Genomic DNA, 22,266 nt, shown 5'->3' with positions numbered 1-22,266 from the left:
ACACGGGGATCATAATTTCAATATAAAACTAGACTTCAGGCGTGGCCTTCCGCTGCCATGGCCTACCGCTGTGTGGCAGAGGGGGGGGGGGGGGTGAAGAGTAGGGGTAGTGTGTGTGGAGGGGGGGGGTGTGGGGGTAGGGGAGGGGGTGTATGTGGGAGGGGGGGTGTGGGGGAGAAGGGTTGTTGGGGTAGGGGAGGGGGTGTATGTAGGGAGGGGTGTGTGTAAGGTGGGCGGGAATGGGGGTGCGAGGTGGGGTGGAGGGGATGGATGTTGGGGGGAGGGGGTTGTGGTGGGGAGGGGATGGGTGTGTAGGCGGGAAGCATGTGGGGGGAGGGGGATTTATGGGCGGGGGATGTGTAGGGGGGAGGGGAGGTGATGGGGAGGGGGAGTTGTGGGGATAGGGGAGGGTGTGTGTGGGACTGGGTGAGTGGGGGTGTGTGTGGGACAGGGTGGAGGGTGTGTGGGATGGGGTGGGGTGTGTGCGTGGTGAGGGGAGGGGTGTGATGGGGGGGAGGGGTGTGTGTGGTGGGGGGGTGGGGCTCAGCGGCTCCCGGCCCCGGTTCTGACAACACTCACCGGGTCCGACCGCACTCACTGGCTCCAGCTCCGACCACACTAACCAGCTCCAGCCTCGCTCTGCGGCTCCCGGCCCAGACCTCAGTCAGCATATTCAGGCCCCGGCTCCTCTCGCACTCAGTGGTTCCCGGCTCGTCGTAGTGGTGGTCGCAGAACACGGCCCCCTGCCTGCGGACACGGGCCCCCGCCTGCGAAACACGGCCCCCCGCCTGAGAAACATGGCCCCCTGCCCGCACTCTGCTCACTCCGCTCCTACAGCTTTATTCTCCTCGCCGCTGATGATTGGCAGCAGGTGCTAGAAGGGGTGTCGCCTTCCACGGCATTGACAGGAGAGAAGACCAATAACTTTTGCAATATTTCACCGATCGGAACAAAAGTTGGCGCACTTGCAGCACAGGAGAATGGTGAGGAAGGTGATGAAAAATCTTAGCATTATCGGGTACTGTTTTTGCGCAAATTTAAAAACAACGCAAACCGGAAGAAGACAAAATGAGAGTTTTAGGGAAGGAAGGAAGAAAAGATGGAAAGATGGATGGATGGATAAGGTACTCAAAGGACTTGAAACAGTATACAATCAGGTTTTGGTCATCTTTCACATCTACAACATTTCAAAGTTAATGTCCCACAAGCCAGGACCACCTGTTTATCTATGTTTCATAGAACCATTATTATTATAAAGGAGGCATCATAAGGGCCAGAATTTGTATAAAATTTGCCTTAAATATGGGGAAACTCCAGGGTCACAATTGGCATTCTAAAGTATGCATTAAGTAACATATTTCCAATGATGTTTCCAATGTAATTTATAACAGTCATGAAAATTTATAGTTTAATGGCTATGGCATTAAACAATTTTTCTAGAGCCTAGAATATAATCTCAGTTGAAATATCACTGCTACATCTTGAGAATTTGAATTTTAGTTTCTAAAAAAATATGGCAAATGGAAAATATTGGTATCAAAGTTGAATTATGAAGCTGGTGACTGTTCACTTAACCTTAATTGATTTAATGTCATTTTAAGGAGAAAAACAAATACATTGTCAATACAATACAAATCGAGCAGGACGATGTCAAAAAAGAGAATCCTCCTTTGATGCCACACTGCTGATGTTGGACTTCACTCAATTACAAAAAAAGATCTTTTATAGCCAGCTCTTAAAATCCATGTCTGCTGGATCTAGATCAAGGAATTGATACCTAATGTTTCTGCTCATCAGTAGCGGAAATCACCACCACAATCTCAGTCTCTGACTGTGCCAAGTCCTCATTTGTTTATTTTGTGCTTCATCTCCAATGACCCTCTGGATCAGGGGTCCGTAATCTTGTTCTTTTCGGGGCCAGGACCCATGTCTGTGAGCGGATGGCGGGCCACATCTATCACCATAGTTAATAAATGGAGGTAATAATAATGCATACTAACTAAATTAGTAATAATACATACTAATAATACATAAATTAGTAATAATACATATTAATACATACTGACTAGTGTGACACTTGATGTTGTTTTTCGCATTAGTTTTCATGTATTTTTCAATTAGTTTTCTGCAGATCCCAGATCCCTCGCTTGCCCCGGGACTGGCTGCAGTTCCCAGGTCGGCTCGCGTCCCCGGGACTAGCTGCAGTTCCCAGATCCCTCGCGTCTCCGGGACTAGCTGCAGTTCCCAGGTCGCGAAAACGAAGTGAAAAAATACACTCCTGCCGGCTGGATGATTTTGGGTTGCGGGCCGGATCTGGCCCGTGGGCCGGAGGTTACCGACCCCTGCTCTAGTTTAAGCTTACAGAATTTTATTTCTTTGTGATGCCTACACTATTTATCAATCAGAAAAATTATTCTCTTATACATTATTTCCATAACATCATGAGGGCAGATGGGGGGAAGCTCCTTAAACTGAACAGTTTACACACCAATAAATAAATATATTGATTATTACTAAAAACGTGTTATATGTGCATGTGGTAAAATATCTCTATGCTTTTCAGAGGCTAAAATGGGATTAATAGGAGGGATGGCCAAATGCTTGGTTAAAGTGGTGGACAAATAGAGAGCGATGAATCAAGAGATTCAAGAGAGTTTATTGTCATGTGTCCCTGATAGAACAATGAAATTCTTGCTTTACTTCAGCACAACAGAACATAGCAGGCATTGCTTCAGCACTACAGAACAGATAAGTGTGTCCATATACCATTGTATAAATATATACACACATGAATAAATAAACTGATAAAGTGCAAATAACAGATAATGGGCTATAAATGTTCAGAGTTTTGTCCGAGCCAAGTTTAATAACCTGACGGTTGTGGGGAAGTAGCTATTCCTGAACCTGGTTGTTGCAGTCTTCAGGCTCCTGTACCTTCTACCTGAAGGTAGCGGGGTGATGAGTGTGTGGCCAGGATGGTGTGGGTCCTTAATGATGCTGCCAGCCTTTTTGAGGCAGCGACTGCGGTAGATCCCCTCGATGGAAGGGAGGTCAGAGCCGATGATGGACTGGGCAGTGTTTACCGCTTTTTGTAGTATTTTCCTCTCCAGGGCGCTCAAGTTGCCGAACCAAGCCATGATGCAACTGGTCAGCATGCTCTCTACTGTGCATCTGTAGAAGTTAGAGAGAGTCCTCCTTGACAAACCGACTCTCCGTAATCTTCTCAGGAAGTAGAGGCGCTGATGTGCTTTCTTAATAATAGCATCAGTGTTCTTGGGCCAGGAAAGATCTTCAGAGATGTGCACGCCCAGGAATTTGAAGCTCTTGACCCTTTCAACCATCGACCCTTGATATAAACAGGACTGTGGGTCCCCATCCTACTCCTTCCAAAGTCCACAATCAGTTCCTTAGTTTTGCTGGTGTTGAGGGCCAGGTTATTGTGCTGGCACCATATAACCAACGTTCAGGGAATAGGATTTGGTCAGGAATAAAAACAGCCATTTGGTCAGGAATAAAAAATAATAAAGGCAATAAATAATTTGTTGGAGGGGCATCTAGGCCTCTTAACTAACTACATGGTAACAGAGTATAAAGGAATAAATAATGGGAGCTTGTCAGAAAGATATAGGAAAAAACATTGGGGATTTCAATCTACAGTATATACTGACTGGAAAAATCAAGTGGACTAATAAAGCTTGGTTATGGATTTAATGGAGTATGATCTGTTTCCTCGAACATCCCTCAGAGTGCCAGAGACCCAGGTTTGATCCTAACCTCAGGTGCTGTTTGTGCGAGTTTTCCGTGTTCTCCGTGTGACCACGTGTATTTCCTCTGGGTGCTCGTTGGGTGGAAGGGCCTATATCCATGGTGTGTCTTTCAATCATTCTCATTCTGGGAGCTGACCTGAATGCAGCCTATATTAAACTATTATGCAACAAAATAGATTAATTAATAACATAATGAAGGTATCCCTTGGGGTACCAGCAGTCATAATATGATTGCATTTTACATTAAGTTTGACGATAACAACAACAGCAGAGCTAACTAAAGAGAACTGACAAATTAGATTAAACGATAACTAAAATATTGAGGACTAGGTTGGTGTTCTGGCATCATTCAATCAGATGATTGATTTCCCTCCTGAACTCTGACTCATCATTATCTGCAATTCATCCAACAAATGTCGTGTCGTCAGCTAATTTAAAGATGGAGTTGTAATTGCGTCTGGCTACACAGTAATGGGTATAGTGTGATTCAAACAGGACTGAGCACACAGCTTTGAGCTGTCCCAGTGCTGATGGTTATCTCCATTGCAGGTGATAGACTACTGATCGACATCCACTATAAACCCACTGACTCCCATGGCTATCTGGACTACACTTCTTCCCACCCTGCTTCCTGTAAGGACTCCATCCCCTACTCACAATATGCCGCATCTGCACCCAGGATGAGGTGTTCCAAACCAGGGCATCGGAGATGTCCTCATTCTTTAGGGAACGGGGGTTCCCCTCTTCTACTATAGATGAGGCTCTCATCAGGGTCTCTTCTATACGCCGTAACTCTGATCTCACTCCCAATCCCCCCCATTCGTGACAAGGGCAGAGTCCCCCTTGTCCTCACCTTCCACCCTACCAGCCATCACATACAACAAATAATCCTCAGATATTTTCGCCACCACTGGCCACATCTTCCCATCCCCTCCCCTGTCTGCTTTCCGCAGAGACCACTCCCTCCGTAACTCCCTGGTCAATTCGTCCCTTCCCACCCAAACCACCCCCTCTCCTGGCACTTTCCCTTGCAACGGCAGGAAATGCTACACTTGTCGCTTTACCTCCCCCCTTGACTCCATTCAAGGACCCAAGCAGTCTTTCCAGGTGTGGCAGAGGTTCACTTGCACCTCCTCCAACCTCATCTATTGCATCCGTTGCTTTATGTGTCAGCTGCACTACATCGGTGAGACCAAGCGTAGGCTTGGCGATCGCTTCGCCCAATACCTCCGCTCGGTTCGCATTAACCAACCTGATCTCCCGGTGGCTCAGCACTTCAACTCCCCCTCCCATTCTGAATCCGACCTTTCTGTCCTGGGCCTCCTCCATGGCCAGAGTGAGGACCACCGTAAATTGGAGCAGCAGCACCTCATATTTCACTTGGGCAGTTTGCACCCCAGCGGTATGAACATTGACTTCGCTAATTTTAGGTAGTCCCTGTTTTTTCCTCCTCTTCTCAGCTCTCCCTCAGCCCACTGTCTCCACCTCTTCCTTTCTTCTTCGCGCCCCCCCCCCCCCCCCCCCCCCCCCCCCACCCACCTCAGTGCTACCTCACCCACTGAGTTTCTGCAGCATTTTTGTTTACCTTCTGTTATCAAGGAGGAAGTGTTTTTGCCAATTCGTACATATTGTGGTCTATTGATGAGGAAGTCCAGGATTCAGTTGTAAAGGGATATGCAGAGACTCAACTCCCTGAGCTTGTTAACTGGTTTGAGGGGATGATGGTTTTGAATGCCAAGCTGTAGCCTATGAACAAAAGTCATACGTAAGTTTATTATTGTCTACGTGATCTAGTGCAGTGGGGAGAGCTAGCAAGATCACATCCCTTGTTGTTCTATTGTGGCGGTAGGCAAATTGTGGTGGGTCCAGGTTCTTGTTAAGGTAGGAATTGCTAAACTAGAGTTGATATGCACCATACCAACCTCTTAAAGTATTTCATCACCAAGTATGTTAATGCCGCCGGTTGGTAGTTATTGAGGCATGTCACCTTTTTTTTTTTGGGGCACTGGTATTATTTATTGCCCTTTTAAAGCAACTGGGAAACTCAGACTTCAATATTGAGAAGTAAAGATGTCCACAAAAACTCCATCCAGTTGGTTCATGTCGTTTTTAAATTGCAAGCAGGTTGAACATCAGGTTCAGACGCTTTCTCATGGTTTACCCTCCTGAAGGATCTTCTGACATTGGCCTCAGTGACTAAGAATGCAATATCATCACAGGCTCTGGGGGCCCCAAGAAGGCACATCAGTGTTCTCCCTATTGAAGCATGTGTAGAAGGCAATGAGCTCCTCCAGGAGTGATGCCTCAGTGTTACTTGAGCTGCAACTTGTAGGAAATGATGGCGTGCAGGCCACGCTACAGCTGCCGAACGTCCATTTCATAGGTAAGCCAAGAAATAGAAATTGCATGATCAATATGCTGAGTGCATATTGGGACATAGAACAGGTTGTGTGCTGAAGAGCAGGAGGATTTCCAGGGGTAGATTTAGATTCTCCTGTTTGTCCAATAATCTGAGAAATCTGTCCCACCTAAAGTAAAACCCATTTTATTTCATCGAAAAGCCATCATGTGTCTCCTCTAGAAAGTCTGGAGATCTGCATGACCATATTTGTGCATGGTTTGTGATAATGACAATTTAGCCTACTAATTTTACTACATTTCTCTAAATCTATTATCTTAAATAGCATTGAATTGATATTACATCTCCTTTAAGAATATAAATTATGTAAATAGGTTACAAATGATTATTTCTGTATCTATAATGAAATAAATTTCAAAATAATGAAGGCAGAACAATTATTCAGTGCGATTTTCAACAGGGTTAAATGTATCTGCTGAAATGTGAATGTTATTACATTTCCAAGTGAACTATTGTTTATGCCATTGAAACGATTTACTATGTTTATGCCATTTAGACTCCCACAGAGATATCAGACACCTCTTCAGTAACAGAACATTTCCTTGAAGAGGAAGACGAACGGGCCCGAGTCCTGGAGAAATTGCTTAATTCACACATTAATGAACTACAGGCGGATTCAAAGCATACACTTCAGATATATGCAGGAACCAAAATGGATATACCAGATTCCAGAGCTTCATGGTGTCAGTGCACATGCCAAGATATCTGAAATTGTGTTTTTCTCCTGGATTTATATATGCAGTACAAAGTAAATTAATTGAAGTGCAACATTTGTTCTGGTGTGTGCCTGTATGCAAATACTGAAAACAATGCACATTTTGTTTTACATAATCCATTATTTCTTTAGTTCTGAGTTTCCAAAAGTAAACTTTCTTATGGTAATAATATTTGGGTATGTCATGAAAGCATTCCCAGCTAATTTGAAATTCATTTTACATTTAACTATTAATGTTCTTTATATTTCATTGTCATTCTTGAATTGAAAAATCAATCCATTTGGCTAAATCACAAGGGTTGACAGGACGATAATGAAACTTTTGGGCTCTCTGAAATTCAGTATATAGTTAAAACCTCAAACATCCTATATCTTCCAAGATAGACACAAAATGCTGGAGTAACTCAGTGGGACAGGCAGCATCTCTGGAGAGAAGGAAGGTGTGACTTTTTGGGTCGAGACCCTTCTTCAGACCGATTATTCCAGCATTTTATATCTACCTTCGATTTAAACCAGCATCTGCAGTTCTTTCCTACACATCCTATATCTTCACCCAGGTATAATTTGGAGTTTGCAGTAGGATGGAATGGAATACTTTGTCACGTGTGACAAGGCAGAGTGACATTCTTTGATTGCGTACGCAATGTATACAAATAGCGGCCACCTAAGGTGCTGAGAAAGTTAGGTGAGCTTCTACCTCCAAATTGCTTCTGATAGTTTTGACAGCTAGCAAAACCCCATCACCAGGTTGACATGCTGAGACATTTTAAAAACAATTAAAATTGAGATGCATTTAAAATTCTAAACTAAAAATAATTAACGACCAATGCCTAAAAGCACATTTTAAATATTAAATTAAAGCAAAACAATTTTAGTAGTAACCAAATATCTTTTTTGCTTCCTGACCCTTTGCCCTTCAAACCCAACTGAAACCAATGTAGTTTGAGGGTTTCATAAATTTGTGTTGGGCCTAACCTGGAATAGGACCCCGAGTTATGATACCTTAATATTAAGCATCCCAAATTTGTCATAAGACTTCTCCATTTGATAGCATATACACAAAATCCCTGACTTACCACCGTTTAAATGGCTTGTCACCAGCAACTCAATTATTCAATATCACCATTAGCCAGCATGATCTAGCCCAAGAGCTTACAATTGTTTTTCTGTTGTATTTTCTTATCCTTTAAGTCCTACATTTACTGATTCTGTTCCTCATGTTTCATCTTTCTAATGCCACGGTCTTCACTCCTAATGTTGTTTCCCACTGCTCTCGTTCAATCTTAGCACCAGTCACTTTTCATTATTAAGTCCACTATCTGTCCCTCACTGAACAATCTGCTCAATCACTGAATCTCCCCATTCCAATCATCCTTTATTAATCCATCATCCACTCTACACATCCCATGAGAGAAAGCCTAGCTTCTTCCTTTCTTCGTCCTATCATCGCTCCCACTTTGCAATTATTTTCCCTCATAAGAATTGTTTTACCAAATTCAGCTTTTTAAAACGAATAAGATAGTGGCCAGAAATTCCTGCAACTCTGATGGACCAGAGGAAGAATAAAATGATAGGACATCCATTCAAAAAAACTCCTACTGTATGTCTGAACAAATTGCGCAAAGTAGAAAAAACACGGTCTGTGCTACTGGCTTAATAATGCCAAAGTATTTGGAAAATTGTATATACAACATAGTCCAAATTCAGATCACATAGTGTATAGAATAAAGAAATGTCAAGCCTATCTCTGGTCCTCTGGGAATATCTGTAAAGTACAAATTTTAATGGACATTGAAAGATAAAAGGGAGTTCATCTGAAATAGGTAACTTTTAAGATCTCATTTGAAAATAAATATTTTTAATTTGATAAGAAAAAAGCAGTGCCATCAATTTCTGAACGCAATTTCAGTGATTGTGAGAATCTCAGATTTGTTTAGTAATTTCCAAAATGGCTTACAAAAGAATATTGGGAAATAATTTCACAAAAAAGTATAGCATAGTAAGGAACATGATGCACAGTTTCATTAACAATGCATTGCAACCTATTATCTTTAACATAACATTTCCTTTTCAGAAACATTTATAGTTACATAAAATCTTCCCGTATAATCACTATTATAAGTGTTAAATTAAATATAGTATTCAATTGTAGTAGCTCTTACATATAAATTAGCTACATTTAATTAATTTACATTTCTTCATTTACTCATTTTCATTTTCTTCTAATAACAATCTTTGCAACATTTATTCTTTTTATCAAGGAGATTCTTCAATACGATAAAGACTGAATTTTCATAGACCCTGCCTCCCACCCATGGTCACTCCCTTATATAGGGCTGACGCACAGGTGCCAGCCTCATTGGCCCACGCAGCCAGGCGTCTGGTGATTTTTAGTTATTAAGGGAATCACAGGACATGGGGTTAGTCCATCAAAGTACTGAAATGGAAGATCAACCATGATGTTATTCAAAGACCAAACTGATCTGGGGGGATGACAGACCGTTGTCCTGCTTCCATTTCTTCTATTCTTGTGCAGGTGGAGCAGTGTTAAAGTTCTGCCTCTGGACGTTTTTGATCTGATCTTTGACTGAAAGAAGCAATTCACCAATGTAAACATGGGTAATCAACTCCACTTGGAATCTTATAGATGCACATGTATTTTAGTTGATAGCTAATTCCTATCTTATATTTTAAATCAGCAACTTGGGTACAAATGGCTGAACACCAGAGACCTCCATCAGAGCTGCTGCTGCCTAATGCAGATGAGTCAAATCTATTTGTCTGTTTAGCTTGCTGTTTAGTAAGCCAACAGATACAGTCCTCCATAATGTTTGGGACACAGCAATGTTTGGGACCCAATATTTATTTATTTGCCTCTGCACCCCACAATTTGAGATTTGTAATTTAAAAAAATCACATGTGGTTAAAGTGCATATTGTCAGATTTTAATAAAGGCCATTTGTATACATTTTGGTTTCACCATGTAGAAATTACAGCAGTGTTTGTACATAGTCCTCCCCATTTCAGGGCACCATAATGTTTGGGACACAGCAATGCCATGTAAATGAAAGTAGTCATGTTTAGTATTTTGTTGCATATCCTTTGCATGCAATGACTGCTTGAAGTCTATGATTCATGGACATCACCAGTTGCTGGGTGTCTTCTCTGGTGATGCTCTGCCAGGCATCTTTAGCTTATGTTTGTTTTGGGGGCTAGTCCCCTTCAGTTTTCCCTTCAGCATATAAAAGGCATGCTCAATTGGGTTCAGATTGGGTGAATGACTTGGCCACTCAAGAATTGACAAATTTTTAGCTTTGAAAAACTCCTTTGTTGCTTTAGCAGTATGTTTGTGATCATTGTCTTGCTGTAGAATGAACTGCCGCCCAATGAGTTTTGAGGCATTTGTTTAAACTTGAGCAGATAGGATGTGTCTATACACCTCAGAATTAATTACGCTACTACCATCAGCAGTTGTATCATCAATGAAGGTAAGTGAGCCAGTACCTTCAGCAGCCATACATGCCCAGGCCATAACACCCCCGCCACTGTGTTTCACGGTGGTATGCTTTGGATCTTGGGCAGTTCCTTCTCTCCATACTTTGCTCTTGCCATCACTCTGATATAAGTTCATCTTCATCTCATCTGTCCACAAGACCTTTTTCCTGAACTGTGGTTGCTCTTTTAAGTACTTCTTGGCAAGTAAGAATTTCATTGTCCTATCTGGGACACATGACAATAAAACTCTTGAAACTGTAACCTGGCCATCCTATTTTTGCAGCTAACCAGTGGTTTACATCTTGCAGTGTAGCCTCTGTATTTCTGTTCATGAAGTCTTCAGCGGACAGTGATCATTGATAAATCCACACCTGACTCCTGAAGAGTGTTTCTGATCTGTCGAACAGGTGCTTGGGAATTTTTCTTTATTATAGAGAGAATTCTTCTGTCATCAGCTTGGAGGTCTTCCTTGGCCTGCCAGTTCCTTTGCGATTAGTAGGCTCACCAGTGCTCTCTTTCTTCTCAATGATGTTCCAAACAGTTGATTTTGGTAAGCCTAAGGTTTGGCTGATGTCTCTAACAGTTTTATTCTTGTTTCTCAGTCTCATAATGGCTTCTTTGACTTTCTAAGTCTACCTGTATATTGAAATCTCCCATGACCACTTGCCTTTATTACATGGCAATTGTATCTCCTAATGTAATTTATTTATAAAATCCTGGTTCCTGTTCAGAGGCCTGTATATAACTCCCCATCAGGGTTTTTTTTAAATCCTTGCAGTTTCTTAGTTCTACCCACAAGGATTCTACATCTGCTCCAATGTCATCCCTTGCTAAGGACTAAATTTCATTCCTTACCAGCAGAGTTATCCCATCCCCTCTGTCCACATGTCTATCTTTTCAATAGGATGTGTAACCTTGGATATTGAGCTCCCCACTCCGATACTCCTTCTGCCATGTCTCCTTGATGCTCACAACATCGTACTTACCACTTCCTAACTGCGCTATAAGCTCATCAACTTTGTTACATATCTCCCATAAGGATAAAAGATAATGCTACTGACTTCACAAATAAGGCTTCGGATTTCAAAGAATTTAGCAGGATAGACAAAGAAATAAAGGTAGTTGATAGATACTTGGAACTGAAATGAGAAGAATCCTTGGAGGAATTTAGAAAGGGAGCAGAGCTGGTATTAAAACATTATGTAGGAAAGCAAAGAGGGATAAGTAGCACTGACAGGCAAAAATTGAGAAAGATCTTGAAGCATAATGTGAGTATATGGAGTCATACAGCACAGGGGCCCTTCGGCCCAACTTGCCCATGCAGAACACAATTCCTCTGCTCTGGGTAAAAGATTCTGTGCATCTACCCTATTTATTCCCCTCTTGACCATATATACATCTATATGATTACCTATCAGCCTCCCACAGTCCAAGGAATAAAGTCCTCGCCTGCCAGCCTTTCACTGTAGCTCAGGCCCTCTAGTCCTGGTAATATCCTCTTAAATTTTCTCCGCAGTCTTTCCAGCCTAACATTGTTGCTATAGCAGGGTGACCAAAACTGAACACAATATTCCAAATGCAGCTTCAGCAGCATCTTGTACAACTGTAACATAACATCCCAGCCTCTCTACTCAATACTCCAATGACGGTCAATGTATTGAAAGTCTTCTTGACCACCCTATCTACATGTGACACCACTTTCAAAGAAATATACCTGCACTCCAAGATCCCGCTGATGCACGACACTCCCCAGAACCCTGCCATTCACTTTGAAGGCCCTGCCCAGGTTTGATTTCCCAAAATGCAACACCTCACACTTGTCTGCATTAAACTCTATTAACCATTCCTCAGTCTACTTGCCCAACTGATCAAGGTCCTGCTGTATATATTATTGTAGGGAAATGGGTAATCAAGAAGAGTGAGGCCTATTAGGATCCAAACAAGCATTCTATGCATCTATGGTCTCAGGAGTCAGTTACACAACACAAAACAGGTCCTTTAACCATATAACCATATAACAATTACAGCACGGAAACAGGCCATCTCGGCCCTACAAGTCCGCGCCGAACAATTTTTTTCCCTTAGTCCCACCTGCCTGCACTCATACCATAACCCTCCATTCCCTTCTCATCCATATGCCTATCCAATTTATTCTTAAATGATACCAACGAACCTGCCGCCACCACTTCCACTGGAAGCTCATTCCACACCGCTACCACTCTCTGAGTAAAGAAGTTCCCCCTCATGTTACCCCTAAACTTCTGTCCCTTAATTCTGAAGTCATGTCCTCTTGTTTGAATCTTCCCTATTCTCAAAGGGAAAAGCTTGATCACATCAACTCTGTCTATCCCTCTCATCATTTTAAAGACCTCTATCAAGTCCCCCCTTAACCTTCTGCGCTCCAGAGAATAAAGACCTAACTTATTCAACCTATCTCTGTAACTTAGTTGTTGAAACCCAGGCAACATTCTAGTAAATCTCCTCTGTACTCTCTCTATTTTGTTGACATCCTTCCTATAATTGGGCGACCAAAATTGTACACCATACTCCAGATTTGGTCTCACCAATGCCTTGTACAATTTTAACATTACATCCCAGCTTCTATACTCAATGCTCTGATTTATAAAGGCTAGCATACCAAAAGCTTTCTTTACCACCCTATCTATATGAGATTCCACCTTCAAGGAACTATGCACGGTTATTCCCAGATCCCTCTGTTCAAATGTATTCTTCAATTCCCTACCATTTATCATGTACGTCCTATTTTGATTTGTCCTGCCAAGGTGTAACACCTCACATTTATCAGCATTAAACTCCATCTGCCATCTTTCAGCCCATTTTTCCAAATGGCCTAAATCACTCTGTAGACTTTGGAAATCCTCTTCATTATCCACAACACCCCCTATCTTGGTATCATCTGCATACTTACTAATCCAATTTACCACCCCTTCATCCAGATCATTGATGTACATGACAAACAACAAAGGACCCAACACAGATCCCTGAGGCACCCCACTAGTCACCTGCCTCCAACCCGACAAACAGCCATCCACCATTACCCTCTGGCTTCTCCCATTCAGCCACTGCTGAATCCATCTTGCTATTCCTGCATTTATACCCAACAGTTTAACCTTCTTAACCAACCTTCCATGAGGAACCTTGTCAAAGGCCTTACTAAAGTCCATATAGACAACATCCACTGCTTTACCCTCGTCAATTTCCCTAGTAACCTCTTCAAAAAATTCAAGAAGATTAGTCAAACATGACCTTCCAGGCACAAATCCATGTTGACTGTTCCTAATCAGACCCTGTTTATCCAGATGCTTATATATATTATCTTTAAGTATCTTTTCCATTAATTTGCCCACCACTGAAGTCAAACTAACAGGTCTATAATTGCTAGGTTTACTCCTAGAACCCTTTTTAAACAATGGAACAACATGCGCAGTACGCCAATCCTCGGGGACTATTCCCGTTTCTAATGACATTTGAAATATTTCTGTCATAGCCCCGGCTATTTCTACACTAACTTCCCTCAATGTCCTAGGGAATATCCTGTCAGGACCTGGAGACTTATCCACTTTTATATTTTTCAAAAGTGTCAGTACTTCTTTTACTTTGAAACTCATAGTATCCATAACTACTCTACTCGTTTCCCTTACCTCACATAATTCAATATCCTTCTCCTTGGTGAATACCGAAGAAAAGAAATTGTTCAATATCTCCCCCATCTCTTTTGGCTCTGCAGATAGCTGCCCACTCTGTTTCTCCAATGGACCAATTTTATCCCTCGTTATCCTTTTGCTATTAATATAGCTGTAGAAACCCTTTGGATTTACTTTCACCTTACTTGCCAAAGCAACCTCATATCTTCTTTTAGCTTTTCTAATTTATTTCTTAAGATTCTTTTTACATTCCTTATACTCCACAAGCACCTCATTTACTTCATGCTGCCTATAATTATTGTAGATCTCCCTCTTTTTCCGAACAAGATGTCCAATTTCCCTTGAAAACCAGGGCTCTTTCCAATTTTTACTGTTTCCTTTCAACCGAACAGGAACATAAAGATTCTGTACTCTTAAAATTTCCCCTTTAAATGTCCACCATTTCTCTTCTACATCTTTCCCATAAAACAAAATGTCCCAGTCCACTCCTTTTAAATCATCTCGCATCTCATCAAAGTTAGCCTTTCTCCAATCAAAAATCACAACCCTAGGTCCAGTTCTGACCTTCTCCATAATTATATTGAAACTAATGGTATTGTGATCACTGGACCCGAAGTGCTCTCCAACGCATACCTCCGCCACCTGTCCCGTCTCATTTCCTAACAGGAGGTCCAGCACTGCCCCTCCTCTAGTAGGTACCTCTATGTATTGCTGCAAAAAACTATCCTGCACACATTTTACAAACTCCAAACCATCCAGCCCATTTACAGAATGTGTTTCCCAGTCTATGTGTGGAAAGTTCAAATCTCCCACAATCACTACCTTGTGCTTACTACTAATATCTGCTATCTCCTTACATATTTGCTCTTCCAATTCTCGTTCCCCATTTGGCGGTCTATAATACACCCCTATAAGTGTTGCTACACCTTTCCCACTTCTCAGTTCCACCCAAATAGCCTCCCTAGATGAGCCCTCCAATCTATCCTGCCAAAGCACTGCTGTAATATCTTCCCTGACTAGCAATGCAACACCACCACCTCTTGCCCCTCCAATTCTATCACACCTGAAGCAACGAAATCCTGGAATATTTAGTTTCCAATCACAGCCCTCCTGCAACCATGTTTCACTGATCGCCACAACATCATACTTCCAGGTGTCTATCCAGACTCTAAGCTCATCCACCTTTCTTACAATGCTCCTAGCATTAAAATATGCACATTTAAGAAACCCCCCGTCTCTTCTTCTCTGTTTATTTCCTTTTTTTTCTTTCTCCTCTTGTGTCCGAGTGCTTCCCTTTTCTGCTTCCTGCCTCCCATTCTGTCTACTAGCTTTCTCTATTTGAGTCCTTCGCCCCAACCATTCTAGTTTAAAGTCTCCCCAGTGACCTTTGCAAATTTCCCCGCCAGGATGTTGGTCCCCCTCGGGTTCAAGTGCAACCCATCCTTTCTGTACAGGTCCCACCTTCCCCAAAAGAAGTCCCAATGATCCAGAAACTTGAATCCCTGCCCTCTGCACCAGTCTTTCAGCCACGCACTTATCCTCCACCTCGCTCCATTCCTACTCTCACTGTCGCGTGGTACAGGCAGTAATCCTGAGATTGTTACCTTTTTGGTCCTTTTCCTTAACTCTCCTCCCAACACCCTAAATCCTCCCAACACCCTAAGACCTCTTCACTTTTTTTACCTATGTCATTTGTACCAATATGTACCACGACCTCAGGCTCCTCTCCCTCTGATTTCAGGATATCTTGGATGCGTTGAGACACGTCCGAGACCTTGGCACCAGGGAGGCAGACCACCATCCTGGTCTCCCGACTGCGTCCACAGAAACGCCTATCCGACCCCCTAACAATAGAGTCCCCAATTACTATTGCCCTCTTCTTTTTTTCCCTACCTTTCGGAGCAACAGGGCCGGTCTCTGTGCTGGAGGCCCGTCCGCTGTTGCTACCCCCGAGTAGGCTGTCATCCTCATCCGTACTCAAACAGGAGTACTTATTTGCAAGGTGTACCGACATTGGAGTACTCCCTCGTTCCTGCCTCTGCCCCTTGCCCTTCCTTAGCGTGACCCACATGTCTCTCTCCTGTGGTTTTGGAGTGACCACCTCCCTATAACTCCCCTCTATGACCTCGTCACTCTCCCTGACCAGACAGAGGTCATCGAGCTGCTGCTCCAGGAACCTAATACGGTCCCTTAGGAGCCCCATCTCTCTGCACCTGGTGCAGATGTGGACGTCTGGAGGGCCATCCGACACCATGACCTCCCACATCTGACATCCAGAACAGTACACTGCTCTGACTGTCATTCTCTCGCCTTACCCTGGATCCGATACCAGTATAATACAATAGAAATTGCTGGGAGAAATCAGCAGGTATCTGACACAAACAGCTGCTCCCTCTTGCCCTTTAAACTGTACCTGAGGTTGCACCCAATCAGCTGCTTCCTCTAGTCTGCTTCCACCAATCAGCGGCTTCCACCAGAAACCCTCCCTGTGGAGTGTGGAACGTTACAGACTTTGGTAAGCCCTGACCCTCCTCCACTCTCCAACGGTCCCGGGCCTCTGTGAAAACAAGCCCCGTGCCCGATTTAAGTACTCACCGCCCTGACCCTCCTCCACTGTCTCCAACGGTCCCGGGCCTCTGTGGAAAAAAAGCACTTTGCCACAAAGGTAGACAAAAATGCTGGAGAAACTCAGTGGGTGAGGCAGCATCTATGGAGCGATGCAATAGGTGGCATTTCGGGTCAAGACCCTTCTTCAGACTGATGTGGTGGGGGCAGTAAGAAGAAAGGAAGAGGCAGGGACAGTAGGTTGTGGGAGAGCTGGGAAGGGGAGGGGATGGAGGGAGAAAGCAAGGATTACCTGAAATTGGAGAAGTCAATGTTCATACCGCTGGGGTGTAAACTACCCAAGCAAAATATTGGGTGCTGCTCCTCCAATTAGCGGTGGGACTCACTCTGGCCATGGAGGAGGCCCAGGACAGAAAGGTCGGATTTGGAATGGGAGGGGGAGTTGAAGTGCTGAGCCACCGGGTGATCAGGTTCGTTAATGCAAACTGAGAGAAGGTGTTGGACAAAGCGATCACCAAGCCTGCGCTTGGTCTCACCGATGTCGAGCAGTTGACACCTAGAGCAGCGGATGCAATATATGAGGTTGGAGGAGGTGCAGGTGAACCTCTGCCTAACCCAAGGCCTTTGACAAGTCACACATGATGACAGTCCCAAAGAGTGAAGAGTGGGAGTTTGGTATGAGTCTGTGGGATACAGGGCAAATTGGATCTGAAATTGGTTGTGTTAGGGCCCTCTGCCTCCCAACCCCAACCTCATTACTCATGGGGATGTCTCTCAGTCTCCCAAATTCCCACTCCTCTGTCTCTACTCTTGCTGAATCCTTTGCCACTCCTCTCTCTCAGAGTCCAAAGACAGAATTCAAATGGAAAACTATAGGAAGCTCGGTGTCACCCTTGCTCATTGAAGGGGTTTCTACCACATTATCACAAAACAATCGATTTCTCCAATGTGGAGGAAACCAGATTGTGGGCACTTAATATTGGGGCAATGAATTAGAAGTACGTATTGCTTTACTTGAAAGCTTTTGGATTCCTGGATGATTTATGTTTGATGGAATCTCTATGATTCTGACATCTTCAATACACAAGGCACAACTCTGCCCCCACACACCCCACCCTCTCAGCATTTTGTATGGAGCCCAACTTTCAAGTGGGGCACTGATTCGTCAGTCCCTCCAATTTAATGTACCAATTCTATGCTCATGACGTGGTACATTGGAGAAGCCAACTCACAACTTGTCGGAACACTTTTCCCATCACTTAATTCCACTTCTTCACTAACAAGCCAGGGTTAAGTATTCATGCTTCCATTAGTAAAGAGTATTGTTAATAATAACTCTGCCAATGAAATCTGGAATTCTACAATGTGCCATTTGTAGTTTTGAGTTTCAGTTGGAATGCTTCATTGGAAAATAAGTGTGGAATTAATTCTCAGATCTCATCCAAAGTTGACTAATTTCCACTGGTCCAATTGTATTTTGTAAATATACAAAAAAATAAATCATGTTGATTACAGCCGTGTGCGCATGTATGCTCCAGTACATAGTCGATAAATTCTACTCACTGCTCAGCCAAGCAATGAATAGCGTTGCATAGTGTAAGTAAATATTCTCTTCTTTGTCAGTTGTAACACACCTTAATTTCACTGTAGTCCATGGTGCCATCATTATTTGAAACTGAAAAGCTAGGTAACTCTTGGGAAATGAAAATGATCCTTCACAGTTAGGCATTATGACATCTGCAGTTTCCCAGGATATCAATAGAATTAAGATAAAATGAAATGTGCATCTCCCTGTGGATCCAAGCAATGTTATAAGACTGAAAATAATGGTAAAACGAACTGACAGAACAGAGGGGGATTTGTGCAGATCTCATCCCTGAAAAACTGCCTGCATTTTTCCATATATTCTTCACTTTAATCTTCCCCTTTCAACCCCCATTAATGGAGCCAGCCTTTGTTTAGTGACACCACTTTTGCCGCAGTCACAATAATAGTTACATAGATTTGCACAAAATCCGTGCTGAAATTTCAGTGCAGTATCAAAGTAGTGCTACATCGCTGTATGATCCATCTTTCTAATTAATATTAAACTACAGCCTAGTTTTCCCTCTATAATGAAAATAAAATATCCCTCAATACCATTCAAAGATGATTAAGTGAAATTGTTCCATCAGTCCAACCTATTTATTTTCCTGGACTAAACACTCATACATGAAGGGTCATTAACGAGAAACCTTAGCTGGTTCTCTCTCTCTCCACTTGCATAGATGCTCCCTGATCTGCTGGGTAATTATGCATTTCTGTTTTGTTCTTAAATACATGTAGCTATTTATATCAATGCTTTTTGTTAGATACTGTGCACCACGTGGTTGATCTGTGTCTTAGTTGACTCTAGTGCTTCATTGTTATGGAGTGCCTTGGGATATCCTGGGACTTCGCCAAGTGCTGTAAATTGGATGAAATCATCCAAAATGTATAATTTTCAACCTGACCTGATTTTTACATTTCACAGAAGATTTGAAAGGCTCTTAATCAGATCCAAATGAGACATGGCAATCACAACTGTTTTGTTTAAAATATTTACCTTATAGCATATTCCTACCTCCTTCATCTAAACACTGAAACAAAGAACCTATTACACATTATTGTCATTCTTTAATCCTCCATTATAAGATTGTCACATCATCATTAATTAGAGCTACCTTTTCACCTATATTGATGTGTTTAAAATAACCCATGTTCATTTTATATTTATTTTCAGTATTTTGAATATTGTATAATACCTTAAAATTCTCGTGAAATCCATTTTTATTTATTTTGTCTTTAGGTTTACTTTATCTATTATACTTTAAAATAACGTTTGGTCAAATTCATCCATTGAAAAACAACTCTTAAAATACCTCTTAAACTTAATTGAGTAACATGTCATTCATAATTTATTCACCACATATTTTCATATCTTCAAGTCTAATCTTCCATTTTCACAGTTTAATTTAGAAAAGGTTCCTTTTTCCAGATGAAATCACCCAATTTTTCTTTCTAGTATTTTCTTTCAACTTCTCTGCATCTATTGTCTATGTGATTCCCCTGATACTCTTCTATTTTCATGTTGCTTCTCCAATTATCCAGAACCAAGATCTTTTGGTGGGTTTGTATGCAAACTACTGATTAAGGAAATAGCTCCTGATGTCTTCTCAGAATTTAAACAGGATGAATATATTTCAATATGTTAATTGGTCTTCTCAACAATTTATTCATAGTTGATTGCGTAAATCAACGTAATCCATATTCTATTAAATTGGTCAGGTACATTGGAGTGAACTGCAGTTTATGGTTCAATCTCAGTTCAAAAATACAGACTTAGCACGGAGCATGTGAAATGGCAGAAAACAGTCTGCCAAAGATTTGAGGGGAAAAAGGACCAAACATAAACCTCAGGCTTTTGAGGCCATAGCCTTTATTCAAATCAAGTGTAGAATGTCTAAAGGAGGGTCCCAATCCAAAAGGTCATCTATCCATTTCCTTCCACTTATACTGCCTGACCTGTTGAGTTCCTGCATCAGTTTAGTTTTTACTCAAGATTCCAGTATCTGCAGTCTCTTCCATCTCCAATCAGAGAACATGCCTTTGACCAAGAAAGATAGACTTGGCTATCCCTCAGTACAGCAACATCAAGAACGATGTTGCTATACTGAGGGATAGCCAAGTCTTTCCCTCATTGCTGGCAGCTGATGGGTTGTAAAGTGGGAAGCGGCTGTAAAAGTACAGCACCGTTGGGGAGGGGAGGGTGTAAGAGTTCCTTTCACAGCGTGTGGGGAGTCTGGCTTGGGTCAGCATGGCCTGGGCTGCACAAAGTAGTCAACTTGGCTGGGCCGCCAGGGGTAAGGTTGCGGGGAGGGCAGTAGCGTTGAGAAGGAGGGGGTCATGCCCGCAACTCACTCGCTCACCGCTGCCGTGGCGCTCCGGGTGCGGACCCACCGCATTGTGGCCGGGGAGGGAAGTAGCTCGGGTGGCTGTGAGCGGCCGCCGGGACCGGACAGTGGAACCGGCCGCCACCTCAACGCCTTCTGCCAGCCCGCCAGCCACGGAGTCCTTCGGCACAGGCGCAACCAGTGGAGGTGGGGGTAGTGGTTTGCGGGTCACTACTGGGCGGAAGGCTGGCTGCTCCGTCCCGGGCTCTCCTCTTTCTCCCTGTAATGTAATCTCCCTGAGCCAGGAAGTCCCCGTCCCTCAGACCTGAACCGCACAGCGCATTGTGGGACAGGCGAAGATGGAGGCTCCCCAGTCCTCATTGTCTCCTTGTGAAACTCCTTTCTACTGACTAAACCAAACCCTCGATCCTGTCTCGCCAGCATTTTTTTTTCAAAATGTAGCAACTCAAAATGGGGGTGCGTCCTAATTGCCGGGAAATACGGTACCTTGTTCACATCCCCGAGTGAGAAGTTGCTGGAAGGTAAATGATGGACTAATAGGACACAAGCCGAACAAGTAAAGGAAGCAATGATTGAGGCATCACAGAGCAGGCGCTGCCATCAAAATTGATTCATGGTTGAAATGTCCCCAGAAGCGGCCTAAACAATGCATCAAGCTAAGAATGAACCTGACATTTCTGTTCCAGTAGCCCAGCCCAGAAATGTTGCTTGTTGTCTCCCAATTTTGCAGGTTTGGATGAAGATGGTTAATCTTGGCAGCCACCCACATCCGAGTCACGTGACCCCCTCCTTCTCAGTCTCAGTCACAGAGGCCGATGTCAGGAAATCCTTCAGAGGGGTGAACCCCCGAAAAGCACCTGGTCCTGATGGTATACCCGGCCGTGTTCTAAAAACCTGTGCGGACCAACTGGCGGGAGTTTTTACGGACATTTTCAATCTCTCACTTCTGAGGTCTGAGGTCCCCACCTGCTTTAAAAGGGCATCAATTATACCGGTGCCCAAGAAGAGTAAGGTGACATGCCTCAATGACTATCGACCAGTGGCACTAACGGCGGTGGTGATGAAGTGCTTTGAGAGGTTGATCATGGAGCAAATCAACTCCTACATCGACAAAAACCTGGACCCACTGCAGTTCGCGTACCGCCACAACAGATCAACGGTGGATGCGATCTCGCTGGCCCTCCACTCCGCACTGGACCACTTGGACAACAAAAACTCATATGTCAGGCTGTTATTCATTGATTACAGCTCGGCATTTAACACAATCATCCCCTCCAAACTGGTTACCAAACTCGCAGAACTGGGTCTCTGCGCATCCCTCTGCAACTGGATCCTCGACTTCCTCGTCCACAGACCACAGTCTGTTCGTATTGGTGGAAATGTGTCAGCCTCAATAACAATCAGCACGGGAGCACCTCAAGGCTGCGTGCTCAGCCCCCTGCTGTACTCACTCTATACCCATGACTGCGTAGCGAACCACAGTGCGAACTCCATCATCAAGTTCGCTGACGACACCACTATTGTGGGGCGTATCACTGATGGGGATGAGTCAGAGTACAGAAGAGAGATCGAGCAACTGTCCATATGGTGCCAGCGCAATAACCTGGCCCTCAACACCAGCAAAACCAAGGAACTGATTGTGGACTTTGGAAGGAGTAGGAGGGGGACCCACAGCCCCATTTATATCAACGGGTCGATGGTTGAAAGG

General features: G+C 43.4%; 1 protein-coding gene and 1 long non-coding RNA gene across 3 annotated transcripts in view; one reads left to right on the top strand and one right to left on the bottom strand.

Annotated features, from left to right (window-relative positions):
* Positions 1-6,952, top strand: part of deup1 (deuterosome assembly protein 1) — a 96,309-nt gene extending 89,357 nt beyond the window's left edge. For both annotated transcript variants that reach the window (XM_033022425.1, XM_033022424.1), the window contains exon 14: positions 6,683-6,952. In XM_033022425.1, coding sequence (XP_032878316.1) covers positions 6,683-6,895 — 213 coding nt within the window. In that variant the 3' untranslated portion in view covers positions 6,896-6,952. The remainder of the gene's footprint in view (positions 1-6,682) is intronic.
* Positions 2,260-16,206, bottom strand: LOC116974205. The gene is made up of 4 exons (XR_004412305.1): positions 16,195-16,206; positions 13,591-13,595; positions 7,123-7,128; positions 2,260-2,345 (listed from the first exon to the last, which is right to left on the bottom strand). It is a non-coding gene; the product is annotated as an uncharacterized LOC116974205 (long non-coding RNA).
* Positions 16,207-22,266: the final 6,060 nt, after the last annotated feature.

Source organism: Amblyraja radiata, chromosome 6 (genome assembly GCF_010909765.2).
Source record: "Amblyraja radiata isolate CabotCenter1 chromosome 6, sAmbRad1.1.pri, whole genome shotgun sequence".
NCBI lineage: Eukaryota > Metazoa > Chordata > Chondrichthyes > Rajiformes > Rajidae > Amblyraja > Amblyraja radiata.
This window is presented reverse-complemented; position numbering and strand designations above follow the sequence as displayed.